At 40.2% G+C, this 22925-nt stretch overlaps 1 protein-coding gene across 3 annotated transcripts in view; it reads right to left on the minus strand.

Annotated features, from left to right (window-relative positions):
* NRP1 (neuropilin 1) overlaps window positions 1-22925 on the minus strand; it is a 114752-nt gene that overhangs the window by 59053 nt on the left and 32774 nt on the right. For all 3 annotated transcript variants that reach the window (XM_075144050.1, XM_075144048.1, XM_075144051.1), the window contains exons 4-5: window positions 7957-8138; window positions 3028-3255 (exon numbers count right to left, since the gene is read on the minus strand). In XM_075144050.1, coding sequence (XP_075000151.1) covers window positions 3028-3255; window positions 7957-8138 — 410 coding nt within the window. The remainder of the gene's footprint in view (window positions 1-3027; window positions 3256-7956; window positions 8139-22925) is intronic.

Raw genomic sequence — 22925 nt, forward strand, 5'->3', positions numbered from 1 at the left:
TGTTCTCTGTGTCCTATTAAAAACTGCCATCATCCTGGCAAACTACAGCTGTGTTGCTGTGGAGCAGGGAGTTTGAACTGAACGACATAATTTTTTCCAAACATTTAAAAAATCCTTCTACTTCATGTTTATATCAGTGTAGTGCAATGGAGGCTTTAACCTCTAACACAACTGGGCATGTGAGCAGCAATGCAGTACAACAAAGCAAAATAGCTTCCTTTTTTATGGCTATGTCTATATCACTAAATAAAGCAGGCTAGGGCCCACCTGCCGGACCTGCAGCCAGTGGCCAGGGACTGTTCCTGGGACCAGACTAACAGTGTGACACAGCTTGCTCCCATAGGGCTCTTCCCTCTGAAGCAGGATGGCCATGTCCTGTTGGGAATGACCCCGGCTTTCGCTGTCTCCAAATTGTGCTTAGGAATTGCTTGGAGAAGTGCAAACTGACATGGGCTAAAATTGTGCAAGGGAATATGCCAGCGATTAAGAAGTACACACAACTATGCCTTGGTCCCGTTTTAGTTAATAGTGTAGAAGTAGCTTCAGAATGTTTTTTCATGGACTAAAGGGAAATGGACAAATGGCTGAAGGACTCACTCTGGGTGAGCCTCCCTTCATCAAAGGCAACCATACTATCTAATATTTTTCAGAAATTTACTACATCTATGTAGATGCGAATTAGATTTATTTTACCTTCCTTTCTCCTTTTTTTTTCCCAAGATTACCTGGAAATAGATTCCAGGATTATCTTTTTGATATCTAGAAACTTTTAATTTCTATCTTCAGTTTATGACCAGGTCATACCAGTAGCTTCCTGTGTCAGCTTTGCTCTTCAGTTGAAATAGTTCTTCCCCCTCTCAGGGATTCATCCTGTGATGCATTTATAGAGAAGCAATCATATCCTCTCTGCCTTTGTTGTGTTAAATTAAGAGAGATTGACTGCTGGCTAAGGATCGTCCAACAGTGAAATGATGCAGCAAACATTTCCCTACAACCGCCGCAAGCTCCAATAGTTTATATCTAAGGAAACATTTCTTTCTAGTCTACAAATTCAGTTGAATATTTACAAACATGTAAACACCCTTATTGGATGTCAGGATCATTTTGGGTTTAGACAGTTTGTGAGGGAATTGGAAGGCTGATAATGCCTGTTGTTAATTGCTCTTCAGTATGGCTCAGTGACTTTCTTGAACCAGGAAATTAACGCTTTGAAGCCCTCTGACACTAACAATAATGCATTTCTTTTTGGTAATATTACACATAAATTGATTGATTGGATCATCTTTCCACATGTCAGTTTAAATGCAAGTTCTACAGGAGTTCAGCTTGGAAAGATTTGGCCTATATACAAATAAACCTATTATTAAATGTTCCAGACATCATTATTGTAGTGTTAGAATACTGTTTTCCTAACTGACGCATTAAATACTAAATAGTCTTTCAGCTACTGTTATGGCTCTTTCTTCACTATTTATTGGAGTGGATTGAAAAGAGCCATGATAAACCCATTAAGCATAAAACAAAAAGGAAAAACAAATATATGTTAAAAAGCACATACCTATTTACTGCAGCATCAATAAAAGCTTTAATTAAAATCATATTGGGGATTTATCTAGGAAAACAGGCAAGTTTAAATGTCTTATTAAAATATGTTCTTTAAGTTATATGTTTTCATTTAAATGAAATATTAATGTAGGATTAGCAGTTTGTAGAAACTGCCACTGCTGTTCATAAAAGCAAAGAAAATATCTATTAATATGGGTTATCACACCAGTGGAAAACTGAAACAGCTGTAATTAGTGCCCAACACAAACAACATAAATCCTCAGTTGTTGAATTTTGCTACAAGTTACAAAAGTAAGAAGAAAAAGGACAGCTTCAAGATGCTTCTCTTTATCAGCTTATGCCATACATAGAACAGTGAAAAGGGCATCACAATCAGTTTTACATAGCTGTTTGCACAATTCATATAGGCATTTGGGCACCCTAAAGGTTAGGCGTTCAGCTTCAACAGTCCCTTTTAGGCTGGAGCCGCAGCCTATCAAGCTGGGGTCCTTGGAGAACTGGTACATGGCTGCCCTACCTAGAGGGGACTTGGATCTTGCGGACCCATTGCCATATATGAAAAAAATAGAGAAATCATGCAGCTATTTTGTTCATCAGTCTCAGTGTAAAACAGGGATATGAGACTGGGTGGAGGGTGAAATGGGGTCTCACTGGCTCTATAGGCTTAGCTAATATCTAGCTATGCACTTAGTGAATTTGCAGAAGGTCAAGTGTGGTCAACAACTAAGTGGAAAATTACTGAGATGGCAGAGAAGTAAGTTCCAGAAGGGTACCCAACACACCTACCCTCACACATGTGCCCAGCTAATCAGAGATTATAAATTAACAAGTTAAGATAAAACCTTTGGATTTGCTTATACCGCTGGAAGAGAGAGAACTATAGGCGAGGAACCCTGCAGTGCCCGATCACCGAAGCCACCTGAATGAATAACTCAATGACTGTTTACTGACCTGGGTAATCATTTAGTCACTATGATTTCAACTGTATGGACACCACGTTTTCTCTGGCAAAGAAATTCTCTGCTTTGACAGCTGATCTGTAACGCGGTTCCTCCTCAAGCCGGAGGGTTAGTACCTGAAGTCCAGTTTGTGCAAGTTGTTGGAAATTTCTGGACAATATTCATGTGTTAGCTGTGAAAGTTTGGGGACCCATTATAAGGCTTCATATTTAATTTATTTTTAGCGTAGGAGGTCCATCACATATTCCCTCTAAAAACAGAGGTTTCCCCCAAGCCAACAGTTCAAAATTAAACATATTTCATTAAAAAAAATCATTCACACTGTGATATGCTTTACTGAATAAATTTACAGAGCATTTTCCCCATTTCTCTTTAATTCAACTCGTTTCACATAAATCAAGCAAGGACGTCTCTAATACGACATTCAAAAAAATGAGAATATGCCTTCTGCAGCCCACTTTGGAGTAATGGTTATGCATATCACAGTCCATTTTTCTCTTACCATCAGGGAATCCATCCCAGATTTCCAATCGGTCATAGCGACAGAAGGCTCCCCCTGGAGTGTTTGAATCAGGTTCTAGCTCAAAGCTTTCAAATTCCAGTATAATCTCTGACATCTTTGGTGCAAAGATAATATAAGTACATTCAAGGCTATTGGGATATTTTTCAGGGAATCCAGGGGACTTTATCACTCCACTTGACGAAGTAAAGTTTCTGGAACATTCAGGTCCTGTAAGAGAAAGAGAAAAATCACCTGGGTTAACACTATGCTACTAAGCAAAGTAGTTAGCTGGAAAACAAATTAGGTCGTATTGTCTCTCCAGCAGCAAAGGTGGCTTTTCAATGAAACACCTCATTTTAATGACTGTATTAATCATTCAGCCAGCTTGTTTCTATTATTGATAGTCAGGTTTTAAAGCACAATTCGCATATACTGTCTGATCTCCAATTTTCAATTTGTATGGAACAATATGAAAACTTGTACCAGCTCTAGAAAAAATTATGACAAATACAAAGTCATGTGGGAACAATGAAAGTGTAAGCTGCAGAAATCTCGACAGAGCCCTAGAGAAATAATTACAGCCCCTTCAAGCTCAAATCTTTAAATCTTACGGCTGACAGGCTTTTATTGGTGAAATAGAATTTTTTACAAAAGTGGGTGAGTGAATTCAGCAGAGGGAGTAGTGGTTTCAGATTCCTGGAGCACTGACTCAGTAACTCTGCCAGATGTGACCTATGCCTCCTTGACAAACTAAATGTGAAAGGTAATTCGTACATGTACCAAGGGTGAGTGACTCATTCTGAGTGGTGTTGACACAGGTGCACCAGTAAAATGTTGCTGTTAGTGCAGGCATGATAAACTGTGTGATTACAGGCAGTGTTGCTAGAAGTCACCTAATGTCAATGTTGACACATCAGCTTTCCCCAATGTCCCCACCATGGCATAATGGGATGCTCCAAACACTGCTCTTGGTGGAGCAGGAAAGCGGTAGTAAAGATGTAAGGGTACAAAAGGCCAGACCACTGGATTTGTCTTTGTGAATACAGGAGGCTAAAACTGGAGTCCCTCTCTTGTTGACAGATCGCATTTCTCTTTTATGTAGGTCCCTCAGGAATCCTCTCCGTGGATCCCACATCTGCAGGTGGGCTCAGAGCCAGCCGCAGGCACTGCCGACACATCCTCCCACAGGGTCAGCATCGGTACCCCTCTCTCTCTGACTTTTGACACTCTCAATTTAATGGAAAACGATTTACAGGATTTGGCGCATCGGTGGATAGCAGCTGACCTGGGGAGTTTGGGTAGGATGACTCAGTTGAAGGTCTTCGGACGTGGAGTATAGGCAGGACACAGGCGACAGAGTTTGATTGCAACAGGTTGTGCTGGAGGATGAGTGTGTGTGAGGTTTCGATTTGGATGAGGATGCCCAGCATCCTTAGAGACTGTAGTTAGGAGCCTTAGAGGATTTCCAATGCTTAACACAGATCATTAAAGGAAAACAGTCTGGCTTGTTGCATATATGAATACTCTTATTTCACCATAGAAAATGTTTTCCTTGTGAATGTGCCAACCATATTACCCCCCACAGATTTGGCCACCTCCCAGCTAAATTCAGCATGCAAGAGACAGGTCTGAATGAATTTAATCGGTTCAGGTATTTTTGTCCTTCAACAGACACTGATAGGAAATGCTTGAGCTATCACATCAATATTCAGAACACTTCATGGCATATTTTGGAAGATGTAGATATTAATGCTCACGTAACCTGACCCATTCCAATTTGGGAAATTACATTTTGCCTATAATAAATCGCCCCCTTACACATTAGTCGGATATTTCTCTTCTCTCCCTGTCATTCCCTTGTCTCCTTGTCATGTATGGGAGGGTTATATTCTGGTTGTTGTTCCTCACTCCCACCAGTAGCTGCTGTTCCAGGATAAAATAGCTTTGCTATGCCACTCATAGCATAAAGTGCTCTGTACTCCTCCTGGAATCCAATAAAAGATGCAATATAAAATGTAAGCCAGAATCATTATTGCTTTATTAAATACAGCCATATCCTGGCTCTGTGAGTGCACAATCATCAGGCTCCTCACACTCACACACGGTATCTCAATAGCAGCTTGCTTTATTTTAAACATGTTCAAGTCAATCTGGTGCAAGAAACAAAAACTGTTTTCAGAAGAGCTGCCTCACTAAAATGCCCTCCACAGATTTTGACCCTTTATTGACACTGTGAAGGAACTCCAGGAATTAAATCAACACTGAGGCTACGAGGAACTCCATGGGGCGATGTTCACGGAACTGGCAGAAAAGGTTCTAGCAGAGACCGGACAGAACAGATACTTCTGAGGTGGAGAAACTACATGTGTGCTTGTGTATGAAATAAAGGGAGAGAGATGAGCTGAAGGAAAGAGAGGGAGGAGGTAAAAGAGAGAGCAAAGAAAAAGAGATTACACTGGAGATAATTTCACTGGCTTTCTGTAGGTGTCACTGAGCCAGAAAATAATTTGCCTTCCTGGTTGATACTGTCTTTTCTTTCAGTTTACACCATAAATTTAGTTGACTAAAGTTAGGAACGTTGAATGTGAACCATGTAGATCCTCTTCTAGTGAATAGGTTACTCATCCATCCTAAGATAGGCTGGCTGACGGAGCCAAAATGATGAACACCTCAGATGGGCTAAATGTTGGGCAATATGGGTTTCATGTTTTAGTCTGGAATTCAACTTCTTCAGTGTCTTTCTGGCTAAGGAGCTGGATGAGAAGTAAAAGCAGCTCTTACTCTCAAAGACCATACTACATTTATCACAGTTATTATGTGCGCTGGTCTCTCCTTACGATTTCCATGCGGGTGGCATTTTAAGCCTCAAGTTTAGAATTCAGCTTAGGACACAGGTAACGTAATGCAGTTTTTCTTTTCAAAAACTAAGGATGCTCTCACAGGAATAATGCGCAAAAATATACTGTGTGCTGGAATACAGCTCAGCCTTCAGCTCAGCACCACAGGACCTGGGGTTTAGGATCATTTTAATACTTCTCATACCTGGGAAACGATAAGCTATGTTGTGAATATGCTAAAATGAAGCATATTAGTCAGGTGTGAGCAACTGAGCTTCACCTGCCTAACAGGGTAAACTGGTCAGCTTTATTTGATACAGAAATTAAAATGTAAATTCAGAATAGCATATATGCATTAACTCAAAAGTTAAAAAGGGCTGTGTTCCCACAGCAACTATAACTTGCATCCTTTGTGTACACACAGCATTTCTAACAGTGTACCTGGTGATAACTTTCCTGCCTTAATATACAGTTTATGTGGAATGAACTAGAGTTAAAGTTGCTCTGGGAGCCATAATTTTGAGTTTCCTGACTTCTGTGTGTGTAAAATCACATTCATAATGCCATCTTAACATGGTTAATGTGTATCACTGAGAGATGTAAATGACCACACAAGGAAATAAACACAACATTCCTGTCAGAGCTCTGAGTTGGCACTAAACTATTAGGAAATAAATAAAAGCTTTTTTCTTGAAAACGCTCAGTTGCTAAAATAGATTGTTTCACGGGTCATTCTTTCCCTTGTTCTTGTGTTTCAGCCTTGTTCTTTACGAAAGATGGTACTGTACATATAAGCACTGAGAAACTTCAGGACTCAGTTTCAAGAGTTTAGCCTCATAAGACACCAAAATAAATAGAGATTTTTTTTCAGGAAAGCTTGGTGTCATTTGGATGCTGAGTTCTTTCAAAAAATGTGACCCTGAAGGTCACCGAAAGAATTTCTGGGAGCCAAGAGTGGATTTACAGACAGGGAAGATGGTGAACAAGAGGTCTGTGGCCCCAATTAGCACTGTGCAGAGCAGTGATAGCATGCAATAGAAAAGAGACTTCACTACTGTGCTTCTTCTCATTAACAGTACAGCTGCCACCAAGCATGTGTGCTGAACACAGCTGAAAATCTGGCTCTGGTTTAGGTGCGTAAAAGGGACTTGAACTGGTTCTGAAAATGGGGCACTGTCTGGAGTGGTGGTATTGGAAATTTGGAGTTTTGAGCTGCTTTTGTGAATATGACCCTAAACATTGATGCTGAAGTCAATATTTTTTTCTATAAAGTTAAGCCTATTGTCTTTCTGTGTATTATGAGTTTTGGTCCTCTATTCTCCAGGCATGGAATATATGAATTATTCATATCCATCCAGCTATAGGGAAGGTGTATGCCAAAAAAAAAAAGATCTTACTCCCCTTCTAGCTATTATCTCAGAAAGAGAGTTATCAAAGAGGGACTGTCTATAGGTCTGGTTAATCCTGGACTGTTTGTTTCTCTGGGCTTTCTCTGTGCCCCATACAGCTATCTGTGCTCACTGGCACTGAACTCCTGGCACAAGCATCCAGCAGGACATGCCTGTGAACAGTGTGAGCTTCTCCTCTCCTTTACCTCCCAAACACGATTTGTGAAAGCAACAGCAACATCATCTGCTGCCCATGTGTACTCTGGTCCTTTCCAAGCCCACAGCCATCTCTTGAGAATGCAGAGCAAAACACTAACCAAAATAAATCAGGGACTCAGAAGGTTACAGTGCTGTTAAGGCAGTAACATTGTAAATCATACAGCAATTATAATCACCCCCCCCCAAAAAAAAAAGAAAAAAAAAAAGGAAGAAATCTAATGGTTTTAAGAAGGTCGAAACAAACAGCTGATGAAGACTATCACATTACACCCAGAGGAGTTGATCCTCAGATGCAGCTGACCTGTTGGATTCATAATGATTTACAACCATTGAATACATGCCCCACCTTGGAATGACAAGGGTAATACAATTTTCTCTTTCAAGCATTTTCATGTATTCCCCACATCCCAAAGAATTATGGTGAACTTTTTGATGAAAGCAAAAATCACAGGTTATGGGCTATATAACAATGAATTGTTTCTCACCTCTTTTGAAAACTTCGTAACGGATAGAAAATCCTGCTCCATGTGTCTCATAGTCGGAAACAAATTTAATAAAAAGATATGGTCCCGAAGACACTAAAGGAGGGGGAGCAATTTTTCCACAGTACTTTCCCCATAAGCGTCCTTCAGCATTATCTCCATCAATCACTTCAACATAATCATACCTGGTAGATAAATGGAAGGAAGAAACTTTTAACTTCCAGGAAAGAAGGAGACCTAATTAATTTAGAAACCATAACACAACATAGATAATCAAGAAAAATGCTAGCTTGCTTGGAAAATGCATTATGCTGAAAGATGTAAGCAAAATGAAATAATTAAAATGGACTACATTATGTCTGTAGACATCATCTGGCAACATGGAACTATTAGGAAGAATGGTGTCCATTATGCTTGCAGACAATGTCAGCTAAAGTAACCAATTAACAAAAAAAAAGGAAATCTCTTGAGCACAATTCTGTATTATTAAATTGTGTTCCTTTGTCTGTGTAGTGTTGTTATCAATACATAATGCATAGCATTCTTTTCAAACTGTGAAGTTCTGTTATGAATTCAAAAACATCTTTTTGGCTGGAGCTCTTTATGAACAATACTTTGATTTCCATATGCTGTCCTCCAAACATATGTCCACAGAATAATAAATAAATCCCTAAACATGAGATTTTGTTCAAAACTCCACCATGTTTCAGATCAGTGGTAGAAAAATCTGTTATTTTCCTTGTTAGCTGGACAAATAGTTTGGAGCAAATCACAAAATCCACATGTCAGACACAGCGCTTGGTTTTTCTCAGACAAAACTCCTTTCATTATGAATCATCTTTGCTTAGGTATTTGAATCAAGAAGCGCACATTGTGATAGTCGTACTTGTACAGCATGTGGTTACTGATCCTCCCCTGGTTACTTGCTCGATTCCTAAGGACTTGGTAGGAAAAGGTGGCAACCATGACCGGTGGTAGAAGTTTGCCCTGGAGCAAGTGTCATGGAGGGCTCCTCAGCCCCGTCACGGGAGGCGCCAGCACGCGGGGCCTGGTCTGAGGGGCTCGGCCTGGGCCTGGCCTGGCGCGCTGAGCCAGCCGAGAGAATGCACATGAGCACAAAAGTCACGGAGAGGCAGAGGCTGCAGATGCAGAGACAGGTCTGGTTTTAAGTTTTACTAGCCGACGATTTCACTCGGCCCCAGACGGGAAGGAGGAGCAGACACCATTTGTAGAATCAGTTTAATCTCTTCCTAAAAGATGGCGGCATTCGGAGCCGGGGTCGTGCTCTGGGCCTCTTCGGACTGCGGCGAGAGGCTTGTCTCTGCCCCTGCGCCTTTGTGCCTCAGCCCTGCTGCCGTTTCACTTAACAAGTTGCTGTTAGCCAGACAATCTCATTTACTTTTCATTATCCTACTACGACTGACATTAAAATGTTGCCATTAATTTGTGTAGACCTTTATTCTACTGTTATGTTCACGGAAGTGTTCCCAGCATATTAATACACAAGGAAGAGCTAAAAATGACAGGACAATAAAGCGTGTCTGACATTTTTAAAGAGATCAAAGGAAAAAAAATGTCTTCATGATGACCAATGTCATTTTTAACAACTCTGCTCCAAATCGTCCAGGGCACATTACTTATGTTTACATGAAGCCCCGTGAGACAACTGCAAAGATGATATCACTAGTTAAAGTGGACGGCTTAGGGCTCCTTAAATTGAAAATGACATTACCTCATCAGTTAAATTTGTGTGCCAGCTTTGGTGTATATCAAGTAGAAAATAAAGCTGACACTGATGGAACTGTAAGCATTAACATATGTGAAATATTGTGTTAACTGCATTTCCTCTTATGTATTTGAATTTTCTAGTAGCAATTGCTCAGCTAGTTAGCTTCACTGTCCCATTTCAGACTGGTGGAAATACAAAGCAGGAATGTTCATTTCTGAGATCATTTTATAGATACTTTAGGTAGTCTGCATTTTTTAAAAATTAAACTTCTGTTCTTTCTATAATTTCTTTATGATATATGTATAACAGGATTTGAAAGCTGGGAGGAGAGTTGTAAAAAGACCTCAGAATTGTTTTTCTTTGGTTTTTTTTTTTTTTCCCCTTTAGAAATATCCTTAAGAATACCAGCTCTAGAGTCCCTGCAAAACCTATTGGAAGTACTCAGGAATGCAAGCTGCCAGTTTTTATACTTTAGGGAAAAAATGAATGTTAAGAATTTTTAACAAGACAACCTTTCTCCGAATAATTAACTGCTTGTTGAAGAGAAAGAGTAACCACGTAAAACTCAGCATCTAAGTGACAGTCTTTGCTCTTCTCTCCATGATGACATTATTTCACCAGTTTCCCGGGCACCATTCATTACTCAAGCCTCAACAGTACATAATTTTTCAAATGGATATCAAGAACCCTATTTCTGAATTATTAAACGATATGAAAAATTTTAACTAAAAATATTAAGCAAATTTTTACATGCTTTTTTACTTCATGTATAAAGAATAAAAAAAACCCAAAAGGTTTGAATTCAGTATTTTTATTCTGCTACACCTTGAATAAACAATCTTCTATAATCTTATTAAGTCTTTCATATACAACCAAAAAAATAATTAACCTGTAAGTACCAATTTTGCTATTATATGAAGTAAATTTGGCAAAAAATATTCAAATTAGATTCTATCACTCTCCTAGGTTACCTCCTTTATAGCAATAGCCTGCCCACACCTTTCCATTGTCCCTTATAGTGACAGAATTGTAATTTATGGTGCTTTTTCTGGCTGTTATGCAATTGTAAATGACACAATTTGGTGAGTAAAAGGCTGTCTTCTAATGGATTTTGCAAGTTATAGGTCATGCAGCCCTGTGGAAGACTGGAAGATTTTTCAGTTTTTTTATTTTGCTTTGAAAAATTACTGACAGACAGAAAAGAAGTTTAGCTGTAGGACAATAGGTACAAAGTACAATTTGAAAGGAGGAAACTTTAGACATCAGCCCTATAACCTTCGTATTCTAAGGATCATGTCTTTCACTTGGCAGCTAACAAATGGATTTGGATTCTCCCACACTGGCGGCAACATCTGATATCTGGGCTGCTGTAAGTGAGTATTTTTTTTTTCTCAGGGAAATGAAATGACTCTGGATTTTACTAATTTACACTTGGAAACCAACGTCCTGCTGTCATTTTTGCACTTTTCAAAATCCTACCAGAAACCATAGTGTATCATAAACAATTGTTCTTGTAAATAGGAGAAAGTACAGTCACAACTTGAAAATGGAGTTGCTGCCAAGGAAGCTCAGAAAGCAGCTTGCATCTCCCTCTGGACTTGGTAGCAGTTCTTCTCCATAAGTTTGTCAGGAGAAGATGCTGTGCCAGGGATGCAGTTGGCACATTGGCATCCCTGTGAGGAGCCTGAATGTGTCACCTCCGCAGCGCCCAGACAGTCTTGGCGTGCAGCCCAGAATACTGAGTTTGCAAATTTGGATTTCCCACTTGGCAATTCTTCGCGCAGTTACTGCTGCCAATGGCGTGGCAAATATTTCTTGTAATGTTATAGTCCTTTAGGGTTTATGGCACAGAGATGTAAATATAAACATGGTGCTAACCATTGAGTGTAGTTTCAGGTGAAAGACTAGAGCACAAGTTCATGTGCGAAAATAGGAGATGCCTGCCCAGAAGAGGGATTAATCAGCAGATATGTTCATGGAGCCACTATGCCACAATGCAAAAAGCATTCCTTTTTTTCTTGTCTGGGTCCTTCTGGATATCCCATTTTTGTTTGCTTTCTGTTTTTACCCTCTGTGGTATGCAAGGACAGCACGTGGCTCTCGGGTGGGAGCCTGCTGAAACGCACTGCAGAACTCGCACACTCCCCCTGTTCCTCCCAGCCCGTTCCTGAACATGCCATTACTAGACAGTCCTAATTTTATGGTTCAGTAAAACAACATGTGGGACAGATTCCCATTGGAAAGGTGAGGGAATCTAGAATTCCTCTACAAATTCTTGAAGGAATTGCAAAAAACTTGCTGTTTTTTTGAAAAGTGTAAGTTAGTTATGCGTTCGAGGAAAAGGCCAAGCAATACCTATAAAATGAGCACTGGGCAATGAAAAACATAAACAGCTGCAGAATACAGATTTTGGTGAATTTTCTATTTCCAGTTTCTAGTAGGTGATAACAGTGCTTATGTCTGGTTTCAGTTCTGAACATGCTGGCGACCCCTGAAATGCACCATAGCACCTTGTACTGCAGAAAGTGAAGTGAAGCTGGAAAGCCCTGCCTGCTGCTGAAGGCAGCCACTCTGCCAAGCTACGCTCTGCTTCTACACATTTTTCCTATTATTAGGGCAGAGAGATCTTACGTCTTTTGCCTAAAAAAATTCCTTCCCAAGACATATGCAGAACTCAGCTGAAACCTAAATATCTGCCATTTTACCTTATGAAACAATCAGTGAAGCATACACAACTATAATTTACATCTGAATACGCCATATTTTTCTGCAGCCTACGTTGATATGCATTTATAAGTGGTTATGAGTATTTAGGTTATTCACCTGTTAGAATGAAAAGATTTTCCACCTCTCTGTTTCTTTTACCACTCTGATTCCACTTCCACCAAGCTGCTAAATCTCTCCCTGACAGGAATTATCTACCCTGGTCAGACTTTCTTTAGTTCTGAGAATTTGCTTCTTAGCATGTACCTTTCTTTTGCCTTTATTTTATACAGATTTTCTTTTTTTTATTCCTCGCAAGGCTCCATTTTAGCTGAACAGACGGCATTGCAAGAGGAAATCTAAATAAAGAGTTTCTAATTGTTCTGCACCATGGATTTGTGCCCCATTAGTGACTGAGGGTTAGCAGTGTGGGATTTACTGCAGTGCTTGTGGCACAAGGCAATCTGTATCCCAGAGCAAAAAGCTTAAGAAATGCAGGCACTTGAGGGACACCAACCTTAATCCCAGTTTATTAGCAACAAGAAAAAGAAGTACACGCTGTTAAAAATAAAAAATTAAGCACAGCCCCAAATGGGCTGTTTTTCTGCCTGTAACCTCAGGGTCTGTCAGGTTGCTCTCCATCCGCGCCACGTGCAGCCTGACGGCTCTCTGCCCCACCCTGGCAAGGTGACCTGTCTAATGGGTGTTGGAGGGGCAGCCCCCTCCGGTGGAGACACGTCAGCCTTCCCTGGCAGCTCAATGCAGGTATCCACACGGAGGGGATACAACTCCTCACGCATGGGCCTCAAAACACACCTTGATGGAGGTGAAAGCAGCACGTGGCCCTCGGAGGACCCTGGGTGACTGCCGTGTCTGCAGCCAGCCACCAGGCCTAAGCAGGACACGGGTACTCCTGAGCACCAGGAGGCATGGGAACTGGCGGGAGCTGCGGGGTTTTTTTGCTTTTTTAGTCCCTTCCCAGTGTGCTTGGTGCCAGGGGTCCTGTGTGGTGCATTCCTGCCTGGCTGCTCGCTCCCATCACACACCGCAGTCTTCTCAACGGAGAAGTCTTTCTCCATCCTGCCAAGTCAACAGTTGGTGTGGACGTGTCTTTGACAGGATGAGTGAAATGACCTTTTTTTTAATTCTTTCTTTTTCTTTCTTTCTTTCTTTCTTTCTTTCTTTCTTTCTTTCTTTCTTTCTTTCCTTCTTTCTTTCTTTCTTTCTTTCTTTCTTTCTTTCTCTTGTTCTCTCGTTCTTTCTCTCTCTCTGTGTCTCTCTCTTTCTTAAATCTATTAAAAAGCCCCACAGATCATTTCTCCGAGTTGAGAGAGAATTAGCACCAGCCAGACAGTGCAAACTCAGTGAGAAAGGGGGAGGCGGAAGTGAGTGCCCATGGCAGGAGGCTTTTAAACTGTTTTCCTTGTGCTGGATTCATGGTGCGGATGAAGCCCCCTAAGGGAGACAACATATCATCTGAATCCCACAGTTCTCTAAAGTGCTGGATATTTAAATATGCAATTTACAATCGATTAACGATTTGTAATTTACTGAAATCCCTGTCAGTTTGGGGGGCCTTTGTTTCCATTGGTCTTTTGTGAGCTGGTGTTTTTATGGTCTTCACCCAGGGCCAAAATTCACTGAAGTTACTCATACAAAGGTCCTGTCAACCTAAGAGATTTCTGGGAATAAGGCCATTGGGATTTGGCTACTGTTCAGTAATTTACTAATGCCATTAACTGACAGTGGGTCTCCATTAAGAATGAACTAGTGAGGGTCTATTTTAGTACAAGACAATGTTGTAGTGAAAAAGAGAAAAGATGTAACAGAGACATTGATGAAGATCTACAGTTACCCACTGTAACAGTTTGATTGCGACTAATGTTAGCAACAGTTTTGTTATTACACTGGTTTCTGGAATCATCTAATGCTTTGGGATTTGCCCTTTCATTTTAAAATTAAGCTTTTAATTCTCTGCTGAACAGAGGAATCTGAAATACAACATACCTTAACCAATAAAAGTTCAAAACCCAGAAGTAATAAAAATAATCACTACTATTTTAAAATCTGATTATCCTCCATCTTATCACATGCTTCTGGTTGTTTGGCTCATGCCTTTTGAATACCTGGGACTGGCAGAACTGAAGATCTGAACTAAATAAGCAAGATTATATCTGCACTTTTATCTATACAGCTCCGCTGAGAACAGTAGACAGATCTTCAACTGCTGCAAATGAGATTAGCCCCCTTATGTCAGTGGATCTAAGCCAGTTTACACTGATACACGGCTAAAGAGGGTGCAAGTGGTGACAGAATATTTTACCTTGTATTTACTTAGTTCTATTCTATTTACACCAAATAAAACCTGGAAAATTCTTCAACAGAAATGTGAACACCAGGATTCACTCCGGGAATGAATGTAACAATGTCATGCAGAAAATGAAGAAGAATCAGAGGTTGTGGACCAGGTTTTGCCATTTTAGTATACCAATGTCCTAGGGGAAGTAAAAGCAAAATTCATCTGCTAAGGTCTTCAGCATATCTGTCTGCAAAAAGCATTTTACCAATGAAAAGATTTGATCTTGAAGTTAGGGCAAACTCCACTGATTTCACTGCTTGCCACATACTGTAATAAATTATAATATAATGATCCCAGTGTATAAAAGTGAAAACCTCTTCTGGGAAGAAACATTCAATTTTAAACCTCTTCAGTGAGGAACTTCAGTTCATAACTTTCTGGCATAGAAAAATGCTATCTTTTCATGGAAAAAGGTTTCTGTCTGTCAAATAAGACAAATTTACAAATCCATGACTTCCACTTTAAGTGGGGGGAAAAGAAACACTTAGCAGTTTAAAGACTTCAGAGACGAAGGAGCTTTCTAGTGTCAAACTAGTGAAGTTTAGTATTTATAGGAAATTCACATGCCTCTAATTACTCTAAACTCAGTTCCCAAGTAAAATATGCCATCTGGAAGATATTAGAGTCATTTACAACTTGTTCACTTCCCTATTTCACTGCAAAATCTTACCTCTTGCCAACTTTCCAGTGTTCTTCACAAAATAAAATGCAGTCTAATTTTTACTGGTTGTATCTACATTGAGCCAGCTAAGGGCTTAACAGACTGGAAAAAAAATTTTTTTTTAAAAAGTAATTTTCTTATTACTCACTATAGCTCAAGCTTTATATCCTTTCATATGGACATTTCAGGTGTGAGGGTTATGCCTTAGCTTAGTTTGATATTTAGCCACTAATTTGACATGGTTAGATTTGGAAAGATATTCTTGGTGATAAGAGAGAGAAAAAAGATGGCACAAGCAGTCATCTTGCATAAGAGTAGGCTCTTGTAAGCCAAAAAAAATTATTTCCAAAAACTCAATTATACAGTTTTGTTTTTGTTTTTATGACCTCCCAAGAGACGCTCATCAATCAGAAAACTTCTCGTTAGTTGAGCAACTTCATCCAAGTATGCCAATCTGTTTATAAGTGAAGCTTTGCAACATTCCTCTGAGGTAAAGTTGTCATTCTCATTTTACATATGTAGAGACAGAAGAGAGAGACTGAGTGCCAACAGTCTCCCAGAAATTTTGCAAACAGCAAGGAACAAAGCCTAGATAGCCAGATACCGTGTTTTAAATATAAAAGCCCAGTCTAGCTCCTGCTGAAATAATGGAAAGATTTCTAACGGCTTCTGTGGGTTTCAAACAAAGCTTCTTAACAGAGGCTGGAAACTTGAAGTTTTCTTAAGCCATAGAACAACTGGAAGAAGGAGCTGCAAAGTCTCACACAGTCTCACAAATACATTTGTGTGATTTCTGTAGAAGAATTAGACTAAATTATTTGCATACAGAGACTCATGCATATATACACACTCACACTGCTGCAAGGAGTCAAACACTATCTGTACGCCTCTATATCCATTAAACATTGTTTTCATGTGCCTAACCAGTTTAATGATTTGTGGTTGGATTAGTGCTGTTAGCATGTACTACTGAATTCACTAAAAAGCCTGCTTAATTGCTAAGTTATAGAAGCTTCAGGTTTGCTTCCTCAAATGCCTAAAGAACAGAGAAAGGGTTGTATCAAATGAAGATCAGAATCGTTTGTGATTTCTTTTTCTTTCCATGAAAGTAGAAAAGGAATGCTTTAAAGTGATGGCAACCTTATAGTACTCCATTTGGGAGTTTTGAACTGCTGATTAATTTGTAATTATCCTGTTGGGATCTATGTGGTATATTAATCATAACCTTAGGAACTTGACTTTTAAAAGTATTAGGTAGATGTTAGCTTTTCACAGAAACTGTGAAAGCTCAGAACATAAAATAAGTTCCACGCTTTTGAAACTCAAATATTTGTCCCTTGTGGGCTGTCTACAACCTCTCTGAGCAACACCCATAATTAATGAAACTGAAAGAGGCTAAAGGAGAAAGGAAATTGCAGACATACATATTAGCTTTAGAACACAAGTTATGGCAATTTTCTTCCATAGCAACCATGTCCTGAAGCTCTGTAAATGCAGTAAAATGATGGGTATTTTCATTTATTTCTAGTTAGGAACTATGTTAAGGAGTATTAAGGATGCAGCGTTAGGCACTTGGAACTCAGTATTTCTCAATGTTGTTCCCCTTGTGCTGATTTCTGTGCCACATTCCCTTTGGGCAGACCGTTGGCCAAGTGAAAAATCCACTGTGGGATTAGTGTCTTCACATACCTAGTCTGTATTGATATAAACGATTGCTATGGGTCTTCCTTGCTTGAAAGTGTGACACATGTAAATGAGTAGATTGATTTTTGTGGAGACTGTATCTAAAACCCGTGTATAGACATACAACTAGGTATACGTACAAACAAGTGGAGTTATCGGAAAAAATACAGCTTCGTTGTTGAAACTTCTGGCTTGTCAGTGTTTAACCATGTACACATGTATTAGAGCTTTTCCTGTGGTATTTAGGGTGAGGAAGGGGGACAGATTTTCTTAAGTTACCACCAAAGAAAAAAGACTGTGAGTTACGTAAAGGAGATCAAAACTTTCAAGGCTTTTTTGGATTGAAAACGGAGTCCAAAAGTGTGTGAAATGTGTGGCATTATTAGCTAAATATCCTCATAATGCTGAGAAGACCTTTGGTACTCTGTTGTAACACTTAAAGATGAAAACCATCTCTCCTTACTTCTTTCACATAATACAAACTTGGAAAGACAAAGTGCCTGGCCATAGCATCTAGAAGCGCTCTCTGGCACAGAAGGCACACAAAGCTGAATAAGAAGCATTTGTAGTTCAGAGATCAACCCACTTACAATGTCTGCATGTTTCCTGGTGGGCCGTTATCTCAGCACAAAATCATTTGGTTGTGTACATTGCCACTTTAACAAACAACCCTTAAGCAGCATGAGTAATATGCACAGACGGTAACTTTAAAGAAGCCTTGGCTTTGTGAAATCTAAACAATATTTCACAAGAGCAGTGCAAGGAACATTTACTCATGGACGGTGCTTTCAAATTTCAGCCTTCTGATCTTAGTAAGTGTGGTTGAAGAGCTGCCTGAAAAAGTCCCACGGTTCTTCTTCTTCTGTTTTGCAATGGGGACATGTGTATGCATGTATGTGTGCATGTCTCTGTGTGTATATTCTTATATCATTTGTACAAAAAAAGACCTGAATCATTTTAGCTCTCTCTTTCCAAAGTTCACTCTCAAGCAGAGGAGCAGCCTGGGAAACTTTCAGCCTGGGAGATGTGCGTTTCGAAACAACTAAAGCAAATGAAAACAGGGAAGCATAGCGGAAATCTCTACGCAAATTTAACTGTAGTAATTGCTACCAATCCTTTTCTATTAATTTGTTGTGTAATTTTAGTACAGACTTTATGAATAAAACTCCTCTTGATAACTTAATGTGTATCCTTATAGGTGTAGTTGGGTTTTGTACACACCAGTGTGTCAATCCTGTTAGTACAGACCTCCCCATGAGTTTCTGCTCTTGAAATCTACATTAGGAAATTCAATAGCATCCTCAGCATTATTTTCTTATAAAGGACGTGAATACTTAAAATTTATTGCAAACAGATCGCTATTTCTTTTAAACTCAGTTTCGTACAGAGTTACAGTACATTGTTTTTGTAATAGTGCTCACAGTTAAACTGTACCAATTTGAAACATCAGTATATAAAAGTTTGTCCCATTGAGCAATTTTATTACCATTTTATTGTGTCTATCATTGAACTAAAAAGTATATATAACTTCAATGAATGTATTTATATTATGATAAAACATACCATAGATGTTTAAAGCTGCTAAGCCTGAAGTTAGTTCATTTGTATCCTGTATCACAGTGAATGTCACAGTTTTTATGAGTTTTGTGACCTTATGATTTATATGGGTCTTGAGAAATAACTATGTGTTTAGGATGGAGGAAAACAGTGGCCAATAAACATTCCCAGTAGCCTAAAAACAGGAACAGCTTGTTAGCTGAGGTCAGCCATATGACCCAGTGCCTAGTGAAACTGCATTGTTATAGCTGGAGCATGGGGCAAACCAGCCATGCAAAAAAAACCCACCCCAGTGATCCACCTCTCATAAAAATGTCTTTCTTGGAAAGAGAGGCATGTGATAATGACCTCAGGAAGGAAAACGTGCACAGCAGATCAGCATCATCCCTGGTATGAATTTACAGAGTTTAGTGGGGTTGCATCAGAGGTGCATCGGCCTACGCTATTTTAAAATGGAAAACTAAGTTGAAAACCCGCCAGAATTCAAAAGTGTCTGCTGAAGAATTTTGCATAGTTTTCTTCTGGTACTAAATACTTACTTGTGAAAGCAAGCAGAGTAATGACCATACACACAACACAGACACATGCACAGCTCGTCGGCTTCTGTAATTAGGACCATACTGCATACATGAGCGCCAGCTCAAAACCCCAGCGGGAGCTGCACAAATGTCAAGGAAGTATTCATTAGATGGGACCGAGTTTGTCTTCTTTGCACTTCCTTTTCCTCCCTCATCAGTGCAACTTCTTGAGATATACTCTTTTAAATCTGCTGGGCATTTGGACCTATACTCAGTGAAGACTAAATCTTGTTCGGAGCTGCATGGCTGTGAGATGACCCCTGCCTTTGGAATCAGGGCAGTGCAAAACCTAAGTCAGGACTAACACCCTCACACAGAAATTGCTGCTTTTGAGGTCAGCAGTAATGTTCTCCTAGAACACTCTCTCCCATCCTTGTCCTGGCTGCTTCGACAGCCGTCATCCAGAAAAACACACAGTCTTCAGGAAAGGGCTGTTACTGGGTCCAAGAAAGCATGGGATAATGATTTGTCTTCTGCATTTCATGGATCAGGCTTCTGTCCTTGCTTTCTACTCAGGGAAATGGACAGTGTGACATGGAGCTATAATAATGTATTACCTGAAATACCAAGGGAACCTGTAGTAACTCAATGAATTACAAATGGTGTTGCAACTTCTTTCCTTTTGTTACCCATAAGAGAGTGGTGCTCTAAGTCTTCACTAATCAATTACAATAAATAAGCCTGGAAAGGCAATAAACCATTACACAGCTGATGAAAACTCCTACTCTGCAATTAAATGGATAAAATCCTGATTTGATGGCTTTTGTTTCTTTTACACTTCTAGTGAGGTATCTACTAATGCTTTTACTTTTGTTTGTCTACTTAGTAGTGGTAAGCATACAAGAACAATATGTGTAAGACTTTGTGGTATTAAGCATTGATTCTTTCCTATCCTGTATCACTCACGGCAAGCAGCACACTAACCCAGACAGACAAGCCGTGAAATATATTTGGGCCGGATTCTCTTGTACGTGCAGAGAATCTGAGCGAGATAACGCCATGCTTTCCTTTGCGGTTTAATAATGCAAAAGACAGGCTTTCGCACACTGGGGAGAACAAGGCTTGTTTGCCTTATGCATTCTTAAAGGTATAAATTGCCCAAAACAGTAGTAGGAAGTCTGGGAAGGAAATGAGATAATGCCCCATCCTTTTCCTCACTTCGAGCCCCCTGAGCTGGCTCACAGAGACGTCTGGCTTGCACAGAAGGAATCAGGTACTCCTTTTGGCAGCGTAGCCTCCATCCTCTCATTGCAAGTCCTCCCCGTGCTGTGCCTGAGGTGCTGCAGCTCCCGGGGTGCACGGCAGGTCGCAAGATGCACTTCTGGAGCCATCCTCCCTCCGCCAGCAGTACAGCCAAACACGGTCACTTGTAGCACGTTAATGAAAGGGAAACCTGCAGTTTTGCTCTCTCAGTGCTAAGATACCCAAATAGCCAACATCACACCCAGCTTTGAGCCAGATGAAACATGCACTGTGTTCATCCCCTGCTCTCAATAAAACAGTTGGCACCTGGCAAGGAGAGGATCTGTAGTTGGGGGAATCTCAAACATTTTGTCAAAAGCACTTGTTTTTCTCAAACTGAAACATTATTTTCATAATTTTTAAATACAAGCCCTTCCTGTCTGAACAGCTCACGTGTTTCATGCCATTGAGCCTAGGTGTCAGCGTGTAGTCCCCTTTAAAATTTTACAACGTAACATAACCTCATTTTGTTACATTGTAAACATTTCCAAGATACAGGATCCTGTTTTTTATTACAGGGGTGAAATGGTAATAATCCCCCCTCTTTCCTGAAACATGCAGAAAACCCCTTTAACAAATTAAACGTACACATTCCTCATTAGCTTTAACCTGAATTTAGTCTCGCGGGCACTGTAAAGCCAGTCCTTTCTCTCTCTGTGAACAAAGGGATGTTAAGAGACTAACAGACTATTGCTGAGGCAAAATCCTGCCTGACTCACAGTACCAACACATGTTGAGATGAACAGATTCCTGAAACAGCTCCAGTGAATTGAATTTTCACGTACTTGGCATATAACAGCCCGTATTTCAGCTTTTCCTCAATTACTGCACATTTCTCCTCAAACAGATACCATGAAGTGTCCTCTGCCCTTGCATGATTGCCACATGTCTAGTGTAGGAACCACACCAGCCAGACTACTTTCATAAATATTTCAAACCTTTGTCCCTTCCCCCGTGAAAATTCCACATGGGAATTTGCAAAAATCAGAACTAGCAGAGGGATAAGAGAGGAACTTATGAAGGATTGTCTCTTTTTTCCCATAGGGATAAGGATCATGGAGGAGCCTCTCAGGCCAGCAACAAAAGGCTATATCAGCTGGAAAGAACCTGAGTAAGGTTTCTATGCACTATTATGCTCTAGGAAAATCACAGTATTGCTCATTAATGGTGCTGCTCAGAGCAGTGATGAACTCTACCAAAAATTGCTTTTCTTCCATTTGGAGATGTGATTACAACACAGGGGCACATGTCTGAACTATTTTTATTTAACTGGCTGAGGTACTAATAATGTCATAGACTCTGTTCAGCGCTGAATGTTCCCACTGAGGACAATAAAACCTATGCCACCATGCCTTTGCCACTAAATGGGTAAGGATTTGGCACCATTATGGATGCCGCAGTCACGTCTTTAACAGCAGCGCAGGTGCAGATGTCCAACATGCGGCAGGTTGGGAGCTGGGACTCATTCTGCTTTCGTGAGAGCCACTGGCTGAGAAGGCAGGAGCGTTGGAAGGGAATTGGGCTGCCCAGGGGTTGCCTGTTTAGTCACCTGTAAAACTTTCTGTGTTGTCACAGCTCTGTACTGCTCACACAGTAGCTAACAGGGCCATAAAGTCAGGAGATTAAAGAGAGAGTTGGCATTTCGTTATTCATATGCAAGCAAATGTGAACCTAGATGGCCCTCAGTACGATGGGGCTTAGGTCATTTAGGGAGATGGGAGATGATGGGAGAAAGAGGGCAGAGACTGGACTGGAAGGCTGAAAGCACAGGCTCTGTTCCTGTGTCATCACTATTCAGTGAAGCCAAGTGTCAGATAACTTCCCTGTGCCTCAGTTTCCCAGTCTGGAAAATCAGATATTGATACTTCCCTGAAAGAGTTTGAAGGTACTGGATGAACTACAATACTAGTGACACCATCATTAATTTTGTGATGTAATACGTCCTTTGCAAATAGATATATTTAGTTGACAGCTCTGCATTCTTGCTCCTAACCCTTTTTAGCTTTGATTTAAAATTTTTACCTGTGCAGATGGACAATGAACAAGAAGGACAGAGAGACTTAAAATGCTGTGAGCCTCCATTTCAAAACGTTCATAGTGAAACACAGCATTTTGCTACTCTTGCCACTACATCAAACCTAGCTCTACTAAGCACATTATAACAAGCAATAACATTTCTTTATAACCCAGAAATACTCATGGACGTAGTCTTGTCTAGATGTGCAGGGATTTACACAATTAATACTCAAAAATATTAATAAGCCTTCTGCATAAATCCCTAGGTGTGGCAAGAGACTACCATGTATCCTTAAGCTCCTTAAGACAGGTACTTACAAGGAGCCTGAAGAACAAAGGATTTGGGGGAGACTGTTTTTAACCAGAAAATGATTGTCTGACATCTGAGGGACCCAGAATCAGTCCAAATTACCCTGTGCTGAGCATCCTGCTGCTCTGGAGAAC

Source organism: Calonectris borealis, chromosome 2 (genome assembly GCF_964195595.1).
Source record: "Calonectris borealis chromosome 2, bCalBor7.hap1.2, whole genome shotgun sequence".
In the NCBI taxonomy this organism is placed as follows: domain Eukaryota; kingdom Metazoa; phylum Chordata; class Aves; order Procellariiformes; family Procellariidae; genus Calonectris; species Calonectris borealis.